Raw genomic sequence first — 14,923 nt, forward strand, 5'->3', positions numbered from 1 at the left:
CGGCACACAATAGATAATATAATTAAGTACGAATTAAAATTACTTTCCATCAATTAAAATATCAATTAAATGGCGGCGGCGGACTATCAGCAATAAAAACAATGTTGGGCAGGCATCCAGGGGAGATCTCAGCTAACAGCAACCCTTAATCAAAACGGAAAGGAAGGGAAGGGAGGCCAGCAGAATGGAAACCGTGGCTGCCCTCAGTCATATGCCTGGTGGAACAGCTTGGTCTTACAGGCCCTGCGGAACTGTTTAAGGTCCTGCAGGGCCCTGATCTCACTAGGCCTATAGCGTTCCACCAGGCTGAGGCCAGGGCTACAGAGCTACAAACTATAAGCAAGCAACACGTGCAGGTGCCCGCCTGGCCCACGAGTGCCATTTTTGTGCTACTTGCCAAAATTATGCACTGCTTCTAGAGCTGGAAGGAGACCAGATGTTCTGCTCTGGAAAATAAAATGCAATTTTGATTTTATATAATTTTCATCATCACTTACCAACCACTCACCAATGGTACAGACTTACTGAAGCGTACAACTCTGTATCAGTGATGAAACAAAATGGTCGTACCTAACAAACTTTAACATGTATAAATACTCCCCTTTGTGCTGCCAAGGACAATGATGGGAGATATGTGGAACGGTGGTAGTTCTGCAACACTCCCAGGTCTTCTGTAGCTCAGCACTCTTTTATAGGAGGCCTATGAAGAGGATCAAACAACAAATGACAGTGCCAACAACTTAAGGATGGATCAACCAGCATCTTGCAGTGGATTGAGATGCTCATGCGTGCGCCTTTCTCCCCTCCCCTCGCTGCAACCGAAAATGCTTCTCCTGAAAAGAACAGGAATTCAGGGTATAAATTGGGCTGTAGCAAATGGGGGAGTTTAAGAATGATTTGTTCGACAGCGAAATCATCTTCCTAGGGAGGTGGTGAGCTCCCCCTCGCTGCCAGTCCTTAAGCAGAGGCTGGACAAGCAATGTCAGTAATGCTCTAGGCCCATGTTGGCGAACCTATGGCACGCGTGCCACAAGCAGCACGCTGAGCCCTTTCTATGGGCACGCGTGGAGCCGCCGCCCCCCCGCCCGTCCCCCGCCCCCTCCTCACGGCCTCGACGCCATCTGCCTCCCGCCGCCCCGCTCCGCCTTAGCAGCAGCAGCAGCGCCGCCGCCCCACCCAGGCGCCGCTCCAGACCCGCCGCCACCCACTCATGCTCCGCCCCAAGGGCTGCCCTGCCGGCTGCACCACTACGCCCGAGTCACCCCCGCCCCCTCCTCCGTCCCCTTGGCTGCCCGCCCCCCTCCTCGCGGCCTCAGCGCACGTTTCCGCCGCGCCGCAGCCAACTTTGTCGCGGGGGCGACTCGGTGGGCGTAGCGGTGCGGCCGGCAGGGCAGCCCTCGGGCCGAGCATGAGCGGCCAGTGGCGGCGGCGGGTCTAGAGCGGCGCCTGGGTGGTGCGGCGGCGCTGCTGCTGAGGCGGAGCAGGGCGGCGGGAGGCTTGCGGGAGGCTGGCGGCGGGCGGCTCTTTCGCTTGGACTTGCCACTGAGATGCACATTTCCCCCATCCAGATTCTCAAAACTGCATGGGGGGGGCCGGTTATTGTCCATTTGTGTATGGGAGGTTTAGCCTTGGCCTTGCCACTGAGATGCACATTTCCCCCATCCAGATTCTCAAAACTGCATTGGGGGGGGGGGTTGTCTATTTGTGAAAGGAAGGTTTAGCCTTGGACTTGCCACTGAGATGCACATTTCCCCCATCCAGATTCTGAAAACTGCATGGGGGTGGGGTTTGTTGTCTATTTGTGAATGGGAGGTTTTGCATTGGACTTGCCACTCAGATGCACAACTCAACAATAAGCCCCCCTGCAGAGTTTTGAGAATGCAGATGGGGAAAATGGTGTTTGTCAGTCATTGCCATGATTTAATTTTATGGATGACAAAGGATAGCACAGTTAGTTCTGAAAATGAAATCCTTAATTCTCTGCCAAATAATTTTAAGTCAATGAAAGCACTTGGGATTGCTTTCCTTACTTTGTTTGGATCATCTTATGCTTGTGAGCATAAGATGTTAACGTATGAGTTGTTTTTTCTAAACTAAAACCTCAGTATTCAGGTTAAATTGCCGTGTTGGCACTTTACGATGAATAAGTGGGTTTTGGGTTGCAGTTTGGGCACTCGGTCTGTAAAAGGTTCGCCATCACTGCTCTAGGCTGATCCTGCATTAAGCAAGGGGTTGGACTAGGTGGCCTGTATGGCCCCTTCCAACTCTATAAGAAAATCACATTCCACAGGTGGGAATGCTCCTTTACACACAAATGGTCTGATAGATTCAAGCCATAGCATCTGCATCCCAATCCACTGCTTATTGGTGCTATGAGGCACTATGTAGGGCCAGGGGGAGCAGTTTTTGCTCAAGCAGTAACCTTGATTTGCATGTGGAAAGTCCCTTGTTGTTTAGAGTTTCACTAAAGCAGTGATGGCGAACCTTTTAGAGACGGAGTGCCCAAACTGCAACCCAAAACGCACTTATTTATTGCAAAGTGCCAACACGGCAATTTAACCTGAATACTGAGGTTTTAGTTTAGAAAAAACAACTTCCCTGGACTCCCCGCTGGGCAGCGGGGAGTCCAGGGAAGGGGGCAGGGCCTTTGAACTGCTCCACGCTGCCTGCAAAAACTGCATTAGAACAAAAACTGCATTAGACCTACTATAGCTGGGAACCAGACATCCATAGTGGTACCTTCACATTCAGAGGCAGTCTACCAGTTGTGGGAGGGCTGTCTTCTCCATTCTTAAGGAAGTCCTGGAGAGACCTAGCAGGCATTTGCTGGAATCAGGAAAGTTTTCAGGGAGGGATGGAGGGAGGAAAAGGAAAGGAAGAAAGGAAGAGCTTTCTGGCCAGGGAAGGAAGGGGGCTTCTGGGCTGGTGAGTAGGGCGGCAGCCACCTCGTGCGCCAAGGAAAGGGGTTTTTGGTGGGGAAGGGGGCTTCTGGGCCAGCATGAGAGGCAGCTGCAGCCTCGCAAGCTGAGGAAAGGGGCTTCTGGCGGGGGGGGGAATGAGGCTTCTGGGCCAGGACACTGCCACTTTGTGCGCCCAGGAAAGAGGTATTGGAGGGAGAGGGGAAAGGAGGCTGCAGGGCAGCTGCCTTGCAACCCAGGAAAAGGGTTTTTGCCCATGGAAGGCACCGAGGGAAAAAGGGAAGGGGGCTGGAGGGCCGGCTCGCGAGGCGGCAGCCGCCTCGTGCGCTCTGCAAAGGGGTTTTTGGCCGGGGAGCGGGGAGGGAAAGGGAGAAGGGGGCTGGAGGACAGCAGCCGCCTCGTGCGCCCTGCAAAGAGTTTTTTGGCCAGGGAGAGGGGAGGGAGAGAAGGGGGCTGGAAGACGGCAGCCGCCTCGTGCGCTCTGCAAAGGGGTTTTTGGCTGGGGGAGGGAGAGGGAGAAGGGGGCTGGAGGGTGGCAGCCGCCTCGTGTGCCCTGCAAAGGGGTTTTTGGCCGGGAAGGAGGGGAGGGAAAGGGAGAAGGGGGCTGGAGGGCAGCAGCTGCCTCGTGCGCCCGCAAAGGGGTTTTGGCCGGGGAGGGGGGGAGGGAGAGAAGGGGGCTGGAGGGCGGCAGCCGCCTCGTGCACCCCCCAAACGGGTTTTTGGCCGGGGAGGGGGGGAGAGGGGAAAGGCTGGGCGGCTGAGAGTCCAGGGAGGGGGGTGGGGCCTTTGAACTGCTCCACGCTGCCTGCAGGCAGCGCAGAGCAGTTCAAAGCTGGCGGCTGGGAGGGCAGGGGCCCCGCCACCCAGCTGAGCCATGTGTGCCAGCAGAGAGGGCGACGCGTGCCGGAGTTGGCACGCGTGCCATAGGTTCGCCAACACGGCACTAAAGTATTCATCTAAAAGGATGCATTCATAAGAGAATTCCTTCTATTTGATGAGGGCATTTTTATAAAAGGATTAGAGCCATAGTACAACTGAACAGTCCAGGAGGGCACTTAAGAAACAGGATTGCTGTCTGCTGCAGTGGTTACTCTAGGTATCATTTTGCTTTTACTCCATTATCTTCTTCCCTTGTAATTCCACTATATCTTGCCTAAACAGTTGTGATTTGCCTTGTATACTAATACTGTAACACTAGTCCAATTTCAGTGCTCATTGCTTGTCTTATGCTCTATGATTGCACTGTTTTTAAACATTTTGTAATCCTCCTTGAGTCTCAGAGAGAAAGGCAGGACATAAATAAATACATCGATTGACTATCAGTAGCTGAAACTGAACTCTGACCATTTTAGCAACACAACTTTGTTCAGTAAAAATATCCTCTTGCTTTCTTTGTGTATTTAAATGTCATGCCATTACATCCTACATTGTATACTATATAAACAATGCCATAAACTAAAGATATGGAGAACTTCATGGAGACGATTATGGAAGCTGAAGTCCTGGGTAAGTTTTTGTTCACCCGCTGTGACTAACTCTATCAGCACAAAAATAACAATGCAAAACTTAAGGCAGCAGAAATGCCGACAAAATCTTCTCAGTGCGTGGTGGATAAAAGGGCAATTAAATCTTTTGTTTATAGATTCAGGGCTATTATATCCTGGGGGAAATATATTCATATATGTAATCATCAGTAATTAATTTTTATCACTTATTTCCTCCCTTGGCAACCTGATCTCAGATACGTCTGATTTTTAATGAAGAGCTTGTTGCTTCGTTTTGGGTTTATTCAGGCTCAACAGGATACAAGGAAACGGAGTAATTTGCTTAGCCGATTACAATAAGGAATTATCTCATGATCGAGCATCAGCTGATAAGAGAATGCATCAAGCAAAAAAAGCCAATTTTTAAGAATGTGGTTTCTTGGCTGAGAAGCATATTGTGTCTGGCGATATGATAACGGCTCATCACAACGGAACAAAATAAACGTATATTTCTAATGTTCATCTTCAATACAGATGAAAGCTACAGACTAACAACTGCCAACATTTGGTAGCCATTTTTGTTTAAGGCAATCTACTTCCGTAATGATGGTAAGACCTAGGGTGAATCTCTCCAAGGCAGTGATAATCAGTGGTTCAGGAAGTACATGTGGGTCTTTGACATTCCAACCTGTGGTTCTTCTGAGAGCTGTTTCCCAATGTGACACCTGCCAAGTGTTTCAACAATGTGAGGTCCTTGCCCTGTGGGGCTTGTGGTTGGCAGGTGATCCCCACCTTGAAAAAGGGACCACTGGAGGAACAGTTAAGCTGCAAGCCCCCTTGAGTTGCAGGCCTTATGCCAGGGATGGAAGTAAACATGGCTCTACGGGATGACAGCAACTGTGAATGCACATTTTGCGAGCCATGGATTGAGTACCACTGCTCTAAGAATTCCAGTTTAACTTTCGTGGCTACTGAAGAATGTACTGAAGGTCTCCCATCACTGACCAGTGAGATACCCTAACTTGTCTTGCTGTTAAAGGTTATGGGAAGTCCACTGCAAATACTCAGCATATGAACTGCAGCAATACTTCTATTACTACACTAGATGTAGATAGGTGTGGATATATAGGTGTGGATAAAATAATTCACTGCAATACTTTTCATGTTATAAAATGGGAGTTTTATTCTTAAATACAAAATATGGTCTCTTTTACTGTACAACACTGTTTTCTTCCGATTCTTCTATGACATGCTTTACAGGTAAGACTCCAATCATAGATCCACAAAACGATGATGTCAAGCTGGAGAAACTGGCAATCTTTTCACTATTTCAGCAGCAAGTTTCAAATAGGCATTGGCCTGTAAACGTTAAAAAATTAAAATACATTTATTAAATAAAAATACAAGATGATGTAAGATGATTTCACACAGAGACACTACAATCTGGCTGTCTGCTGACAATAGCAAAAAAACTATCTTCTCTCCTTCTGCCACTGCGTGAGCGGTTATGTCATACAAAGAGACTGGGACACTTTCAATGTACAGGAAAATGAATAAACAGACTGCTGGAATGAACTGCAGTTTCAGTAGGGTTGCCAACTCTGGGTTGGGAAATACCTGGAGGTTTTAGGGGCGGAGCCTGAGGAAGGAGGGGTTATAGAGGGGAGGGACTTCAATGCTACAGAGTCCAATTTCCAAAGCGGCCATTTTCTCCAGGTGAACTGAAGTTTCAGTTAAGTGTCATATCACTCTGCTGTGGTGGAGGTACCATGCATAGGCACCAGATGAGCTCTGTGTGGGCTGGAAGGGGAACCATATGTAGAAATACTGGGTGACACAGTACTAAGCAAAAAGGGGACATCAGTCACAGGGAAAACAAACAGGGAGCCAAGGAAAGGTAACTAAAAATAAGTTGATTGATAATGGGTAAGAAGGATAAAGGAGGCAGAAGCCTGAGTTTTTAAAAAAGTAGCCAAGGAAAAAGGGAGCTAAGGAAAACCTCATACAGAGCCAGTGACAAAGCTAGTTAGTTAGTGTTTGCAAGGCAGGCAAGTTAGCCTTTGAGGCCAGGGGACCATTGGGCCAGGGAATCAAAAGGGAAACCAAGGAGACCTTGGGAGCAATCAGCTTAGTTTCAAATCCTAATAGCTGGCTGCTCGTCTGCAGCATAAACTCATTAATATGTTTTAAGACATATATTTGAAAAAGAAATATCCAGAAACATCAAATATGATCATTATTTATATTATACTTGCATATCAAAAATACTGAAATATTACACTGTGATATTAGAGCAAAATTTATTGCTTGAGTTCACATAAACTCAGCTATACAGCCAGTCTCTAGCCAAGACTCAGTGCTGGTATCTTTCCAGGAAAATGCTGATGTGCTGTGGCTGTCCTAACAGAAACAGATACTCAACATTCCTTTCATCACTATGGTTGTCTGAAATACTGAACGAATAACGGAGAGCCAAGAAAGGGTCTCATAAGAGCCATATCATCTCAACAGCCTGGGAGATGAGTTGGGTTGATGCCACTGATTTAAACTGCTTATAACTTAGTCTTCGATGCAGTAGGATTCACCAAGATCATGAAGCCATGCCTTCCAACATAACATGATACTCAGCAAAGACCATCTAGCTTAATAATATCTACTCTGATATGGCTCTCCAAAACCTCAGCAATTGTAAACAAACCTGAGTGCAAATTATCTTGCCTACTCCGTGGTAGTGATGGTGGCAAATGTACAAAAATGTGAACAGGGTGGTTGAAGGCCAGTAACTCATGCCAGGCAAAATTAAGGTGTTATACATTAATGACAAAGCCATGTGAGGACAAAGGAGCCAGTTTGCCCTTAAAGAGATTGCATTTCCTGTGAAGGAGCAGGGTTGTAGCTTGGAGATTCTGCTGGATCTTGGCCTACACTTAAGAGGTTCAGGTCTACTCTCCTTCAGCTGATATATCAGCTATCGACATTTCCTCAAAATGTGTGATTCAAGCCTGGTTACAGTGATCCATGTTCTGATCACAAGAAGGTGTTTTATAAGGGGCTGCTTTTGAAAGCTGTCTGAAAAACTTCAGCTGCTCCACAAGAGGCAGCCAGGCTATCATTAGGGGCTGGATACAGGGATTATGTAACCCGTTTGTTGAAAAAGCTGTCAAATAGTTTCTGGATTTGGTACCTGAAGGACCATCTCATCTCATACTTGAAGGATCATATCATACTCTTCTAAAATCCTTCTGTGTGTCCTGCCTGCTGAGATGAGTCAGGAGGCAACCCAAGACAGGACCTTTCCAGTGCTGGCACCTGACTTGACACTTTACTCTAAGTGCCAAGTAAGGTGCTTGACCCTATGAGGAGAGACTTAAGGAGCTGGTTTTGTTTAGTCTGGAGAAGAGAAGGTTAAGGGGTGACATGATAGCCATGTTTAAAAATTTGAAGGGATGTTATGTTGATGAGGGAACTAGCTTCTCTGTTGCTCCAGAGACTAGGACACAAAGTAATGGATTTAAACTAAGAGAAAAGCGATTCCACCTAAACATCAGGAAGAACTTTCTGACGGTGAGGGCTGTTCAACGGTGGAATGCGCTGCCTCGGAGGGTGGTGGAGTCCCTGTCTTTGGAGGTCTTTAAGCAGAGACTGGATGACCATCTGTCTGGAGTGCTTTGATTGTGGGATCCTGCATGACAGGGGGTTGGACTGGATGGCCCTTGTGGTCTCTTCCAACCTTGTGAACTTGTAAGGCCCCCAATTAAAATATTTCTCTTCAACTAGGCTATTAACTGAAGGCTTCCATCTTTTTAGAAGCTATTTTTAATGCTTTCTTCTAGCCGGAGGCTATTTTATGAATACCAATTTTAGGATGCTGAATATTGTTTTTTGTTGACAGGGTCTTTCTTATTTAATGGCTGGTTTTAATATTGATAATTTTTTCATCTTGTAGGATTTTATTGTTGCACTGTTTTTGCTTCATGAGTTGCCTCAAGCAGGTCTCCAGAGGAGGCTGCAAAATAAATGCATTAATTAACAATATTTTACAGCCATTGCTCTTGTATAACCTGAAAGAAGCAGAGAAACACTTCAGCTGTTGGCAGGCAGCCACCTTAAGGACTTTCTGCTCCCATTAGTTCTCTGCAAAACAGGCCTGCTATAGAGTTGAAAACTTCGGCTAATTCTCATATAGTATTGACAGGGCATGAGCAGAAGATTATGTAGAGGGAAGGCTTTTATTGGTTTCAAGGTTGTTAATTGGAGACCACAACTACATATGGTCATTATTTAGAAGAAACAAAATCCTTATGATACACAGAACTGTAGATTATTTCAGAAAAAAAGCTTTTTTTGCCCTTGCTAGCACCCATCAATATGTAATACTAGATCAAAACAGAAACTAGTCTAGATTTTGCTTTTTACATAAAGTCTATACATACAGCCTTTCCTTTTTCTTAGTAGTTTTCCTTTTAATGGGGCATTTATCTGATAAGAATGCTGGATTCAACTGTTGGTACCATCAGTACCAAGAAACACAAGATGAATTGAAATCAAACAAGAAAAAATTCAGCGGTTGATATGGAAAGGAGAGATTTACAGTTTTCATTTATCTTCCAGAACTGTTTTCATATTAATATGTTAGATTTAGAGATTTGACCATTGGGGGGGGGGTGTCTGGATTTTCTGAAGGGAACAGCTATAGATCATCTTTCTGGAAAGCAAAAATGTATTTTCCCTAGCATAAGGGGAAAGCTGACAGTTTAACATTAATAGCTTGCTGACCAATCATTTGGAAACCAAAGACCTGCTCTGCAGTGAACAGAAAAAAAAAAACAGAACAAATAAAAGGGCAGAAACCCATTCACTATATACCCATCACATCAAGCTCCTTTTAGTGCCTCAGTCTACTCAGATTCTTTAAACATTTTCAGATTTATAATGTTCCCATGTTCTGTCTTTCAGACACTTTCTATATTATATAGTTTCCATTTATGCGAACGTTCAACCAAAGTATCCTTGGAGCGCACAGAGAAATCAAATATATGGATAGAGTATTCTTTGCAGTTTTCACTATGCATTTCCTACAGTTAATGAAGCAAGGCGCTTTAGAACCAAAAAGCAGTTTTACTTTGCCAGCTGTGGGAACTGAAGCAGTAAAAATGGAAAGGAAGGCCTATCCACTTGCATGATTCCCATATGTATACAAAACAGCCCCTTCATAAGCAAAGCAACTAGGCATACCAGATGCGATAAGTTAGCAAACACAAGTTCAGGATAAAGTTCTACCTAATTGACTTTACATTCTGCTTTGTCCCAAAAAACTCCTGATAGCTTTCTTCCATGACGACTCAGGACATGATCCCAGAGTGTGGCTGAAAGGCAGAGCAGCTCTGCCAATGATAACTCTTGAACTGGAGACCTTGGAATAGCTCCCTCCCCTCATGTATGATGCCTTGAGCTCCAAACCAGAGTCTACGCTCAGATTTACTCTTTGTAGTTAAACACCCACGCTAGCATCTGGCATAAAGTATGGGAAGAGCTGAAAAATGCTGCTCCTCCCCTGCCTACCATATGCCTAGTGAAGTGTTGGGGTTGTGGATAAAGAAAAAAAACTGGAGTAACTATTTCTGGACTAAGAAAACATGTATGGTAACTGCTGTGACTACAAGATTTGTAACACACTCTTCTGTCTTGCCCAATTGGAATAATATTTTAGAAAAATGTTCTTTTGAAAGTTCTTGTCAAGGTTTTTCTTGACAGTTTGGCCAACGGAAACTTTAGAATAGGACAATGTTGGACAATTTTGATTTCATCTTGGATAGGCTGATAAATAGTAAGCTCAATTATCTCAACAGTTGTGGGAACACTCCACTTTTTACCTCACTGAAATGTTTTTTGGCCATAATATCTTAGTTGGGTAACACAGATTGTCTCAAGGAGTTATCCCTCCATTCCCTGGTGAAAACATTGTTCGAACTTTTATAAGCTATACCACTTTATAGTTGTAGCCAACCATCTTTTACTTTCATCTGTCCATCTACCATAGAATTATACTGAAACTTCCTTCAAGGTTGTGCAGCTTGATCCAATTTTTTCTTTGCATTTTATACAAGTATACTGATTAAATTGCTTCTTATTCAAATAATGGCTTACAGTAATCAAACAGATGCACAGAGAAAGGTATTACAGTCATTGCACCACTATTATAGAAAATACATGATTATTACAGAAAATGGATGAACTCTGTTGAAATTTTGATTATTGGCACAAAAATAAGGGTTTCCAGTTGTCAGATAACACATGCAAACCCTTTCAGCTTTAAAATCCAAGATTACCATGTTAAACTCACCATGTTGCTTTCAGGCTGTGACACTACAATTGGCTTCCCACTATCAGAGGTCTCTCTTATGTTCAGATGTAGTGGAATGTCACCTGAATTAAGAATGTAAACATCTATAAAGATTCAGTAATTCATAAATGTCCCTAATTTAACCAGTGCTAAAGATTGTTCCAGAGCAAAAATTAGTATATTGAAATTAAAATCAGCTGGAGTACTCTCTTTCTCTCTCTCCTATCAACTTATGGCAACCCCATAGGATTTTCAAGGCAAGAGACATTTGTAGGTGGTATCCCATTGCCTGCCTCTGTGTAGCAACCCTGGTATTCCTTGGTGGTCTCTCATCCAAATACTGACCAAGGCCAACCCTGCTTAGCTTCCGAGCTCTGACAAGATTGGGCTACAAAATAATTACAGCTATTTCAAATCTATTCATACTTTTGGACAGATTAAATACTGCTTTGCAGTCATCTACAAACAACAGATATTCCTTTCTCACTTGCTGAAATTAAAATGGAAGCATCGTAATATGCAGTATTTATAAACAGCATTCAGTATTAAAAGTACTTCACAATTATTATTGTGTTGTAATCCTTACAACAGCCTTGGAAGGAAGGCCTGTACTATTAGCCTCATATAACAGCTGGGGGGAGAGCTTAAAAAAGGCTTTTCTGAGACCACCTAGTGAGTTAGAAGCAATATTTGAACTCAGTATCTCCCAGATCACAGCTCTTTGCAACTATACTCTACCAGTTCTCCATACAAACAAAAATTCATATATAGCTTATTTTAGTATGACGGAAGAAAACAAGCCAAAACCTCCATGCATTATTGAGGATTGCTGGTTGGTTGGTTTTGCTTTCAGCTCAGCAGCCTTCTCTCTCTATCCTGGAACCAGAAACTGGCTCCAGAGAAGCTTGTGCTCAGTACACTGCTATGCCAAAAACCAAGCCAAAAGCCCAGCTGGTAGATGACGTCCACAGAGTTAAAGCCCAACTATAGAACAACTACAACCCCCTCCCAAGGTTTCAAGATAAAAGTTCCTGTTTTTGGACATGAACACCAAAGCAGCTGAGCTCAATCAGACCAAATAGGGTTGCCAATCTCCAGATACTAGCTGGAGATCTCCTGCTATTACAACTGATCTCCAGCCGATAAGAGATCAGTTCCCCTGGAGATAATGGCCACTTTGGCCATTGGACTCTATGGCATTGAAGTCCCTTTCCTCCCCAAACCCCACCCTCCTCAGGCTCCGCCCCAAAAACTCCAGGTATTTCCAAACCCGGAGCTGGCAACCCTAGTCTAAATGCCTCTGGAACCCACAAACAGAGCATGGGGGCCAAAGGCTCCCCTTGTTGTGTGTGTCCCCCAGCAGGGGTATTCAAAGACATGCGTCACATGTTTCCATCAATACTGCATTCATTCCTTATGGATTTCCAGGGCTGGATCACCCTAATCAATATTCAAAATGTGTGCTTAAATATTTAATTGCCAAAAATGAAAGAAGTTTTATTGTTATTAGATGACTACTGGTTTAATTAAAGGCTAGTTACATATTCAATTAATTTTCTCTCCAACGGTTAACAGCTGTATATTGTGCTTTTATAATCAGCAGGGGTCTGCCACAGAAATAAAGAAAAATTATACATTAACATGCTAAATATTCTCATTTTTACAAAAAAAAAAATCTCTATAGAAAATAAATGTTTGAGATTTCAGCCATTACAACATTATACACTAATTGAAGTCATACATCAAATCCAGATACACACACATATATATGTATATATAATGAGATACAGGAATAAGGGCTTTTCTTCTCTTCATAACTTAGTTCTACAGACAACTTTAATTACATACTATAGCTGCATGAGTAACACATGCCCTGATTCACAACATTTTTGCACTGATGTATACATCTGAAAACTATGGAAATTTTAGTGCCAGAGCTTACATGCCAGGAAAGAGACGACACAAGCAGGCTGTAAAACTGAAATGAAAAACATCCACGTAGCTTCTCAACTGGAATTTTAAAAGTGAATTCTCATCATTATAAAAAAACAAGAGAGAAACTCACATGTACTCATGGGGACAGGAAACCCCATTCCTTTACTGGCCCTTACTTCCTTCTTTCATGGTCATCCCCCCCCCCACATCTTCAGTCATTGCTTTTTCTTTCCCCTCCAACTCTCAAAGTGCCACTTTCCCTCTTCATTCAAACTGTCCTGTCTCAGCTGTCTCTCCCCAATCCACTCTTTACCGTAAAAAAATGGGGTTGCTAGGCAACTCCATAGCGCCGACCGTGATCTCATGAGATCTGTTGGGATTTTTTTAAGTTGCAATGTGTATGGCTATACACACATTGTTTCTTTAATTAAGGCATAGGTTAAACCCCCAGGTTTGTAAAAACCTGGATTCCCCAAGTTTGTAGAAACATCTCCCTTTTTTGTACCTTGCCCTGTTGTGCAGATTTACTTTCACCACATTTACTGTGGTGGTGCAAAGAGTTGCTGGCACTGCCACAGCAAAAGCAACTTGTTGTTGTTACTTAACCCACAGCTTTGGTACTGCTAAAAGAAAAATCCTGCTTAGTCTATTGCTGCAAAGAAAACCACAGGGACACATCAGCTCCATCCAGCTATCAAAAAGTATCCAGGATTCTATAGCAACTGCATGCCCTCCCTACACCTGTTGAGTTTCATAGATCAGGTTATCAGTTTGCTAAATAAATGCAAGGTGAGATTTTGGCCTTAAAAAAAAAAGAGGGGAAACTCATTAATTTGACCATCTGTGAAATATTGACTATGTGTGAATATTAACACTAAGAATCAATGTAGCATATTGTATTGAACTAGGATCAGGGAGACCTGGGTTCAGATCCCTGTTTTCCATGACAGTTACTGGGTGACCCTGGGCCAGTCACTGTCTCTCAGGGTTGTCCTACCTCACAGGGTTGTTTTTGGGATAAAATGGAGGAGGGGAGATCCAAGTACTCCTTCCTGAGCTCCTTGAAGAAAGGATTCAGAAGCTGGTCAAAATGCTCTACAGTTGAAAATAAATTCCATAACACTTTTGCTCCCTTTGTTCTTCCCGGCACTTAACTTGCTGTACACCCGATGTAGATATACTTTTTTCTTCTGCTGCTGACTAGTTATTTGCTTCTACCAATACAGGCATCTGTCAGAAGAGAAATGAATCTACTCTTAGATGGTAGAAGCCTGGTCACTAGAGGCTTCTCACTGAGTAGGATATCTAAAGGCTGAAGCAAAGACCCAGGCTCTAATTGTCATCACGGCTTCGAGCAGACAGCTAAGCGAACTCAACTATGTACTTTTAATTATGAATTTTCTTGGTCTGCTGGGTCTTTATCAGCCTCTGATGTTCTGATGAAGGTTTCTGTGAAGTCAACCTCCCAGTTCTTAATGAATAACCTGTTATGAACTGATGCCACTGTAGCAGCGCATGAAAACTATACAAGTGTTATCTCATCCACCAGTTTAATTAAGGCATGCTATGTTTTACAGCTCATTATTAAATATCAAAGCATTCAACACTGTTCTCCATCCTATTTCCATTACTGACTGCAAACACCTTCCATAGTAAGGGATGGAGCAAATTCTTCTGGCCAAGCTCCCCGGTGCTGTCCATCTCAGAGAATAGACATCTTTCCCCCGAGAAGTTACCTGCCCCCCCTCCCTCAGGCTGAAGAAGTTCAGAGGCTGCTTTTTACACAGCAGACAAGCCGCTGCCCCTGCAGATCCTGACAAGATGAGAAGCAGGTTATACACTGCTAGCAGTTCCTCTGACAGAAGGGGGATGCATAGCAATTTCCAGTGATTGTACTCTCCCGCTGCAGATCCCCCACTTTGACCCCTATGCTGTTTCTATTCTCACACACAAGACTACGGACTTCTTCCTTCATTAGGAGTGCAATCCCAGAACAGGTGACGCCTTAAATCCTGGGTCCGACCTTCCGCTCATCAGTTGCATTTCTCTTGCCTTGAAAACTTCAAGAAGTCGCCATAAGTCAGCTGCGACTTGATGGCACTTGATGGGGAGGGGATGGAGCATCTGCTTGGCATGCAGAAGGTCCCAGGTTCAATCCCTGGCATCTCTAGTTAAAGGACGAACAAAGTAGGTGATGTGAAAGACCTCTGACTGAGACCCTGGAGAGCCACTGCCGGTCTGAG

The 14,923-nt window shown here is 44.2% G+C and overlaps 1 protein-coding gene across 3 annotated transcripts in view; it reads right to left on the bottom strand.

Annotated features, from left to right (window-relative positions):
* Positions 1-5,596: 5,596 nt before the first annotated feature.
* The window catches only part of NUBPL (NUBP iron-sulfur cluster assembly factor, mitochondrial), a 79,798-nt gene continuing 70,471 nt past the window's right edge, over positions 5,597-14,923 (bottom strand). Inside the window, exons 9-10 of one of the 3 annotated variants that reach the window (XM_056850843.1) lie at positions 10,746-10,828; positions 5,597-5,761 (exon numbers count right to left, since the gene is read on the bottom strand). In XM_056850843.1, the coding sequence (XP_056706821.1) occupies positions 5,699-5,761; positions 10,746-10,828 (146 nt within the window). In that variant the 3' untranslated portion in view covers positions 5,597-5,698. The remainder of the gene's footprint in view (positions 5,762-10,745; positions 10,829-14,923) is intronic. The other 2 variants (XM_056850845.1, XM_056850844.1) reach the window with 2 other exon arrangements.

This window comes from Euleptes europaea, chromosome 6 (genome assembly GCF_029931775.1).
Source record: "Euleptes europaea isolate rEulEur1 chromosome 6, rEulEur1.hap1, whole genome shotgun sequence".
Lineage (NCBI taxonomy): Eukaryota > Metazoa > Chordata > Lepidosauria > Squamata > Sphaerodactylidae > Euleptes > Euleptes europaea.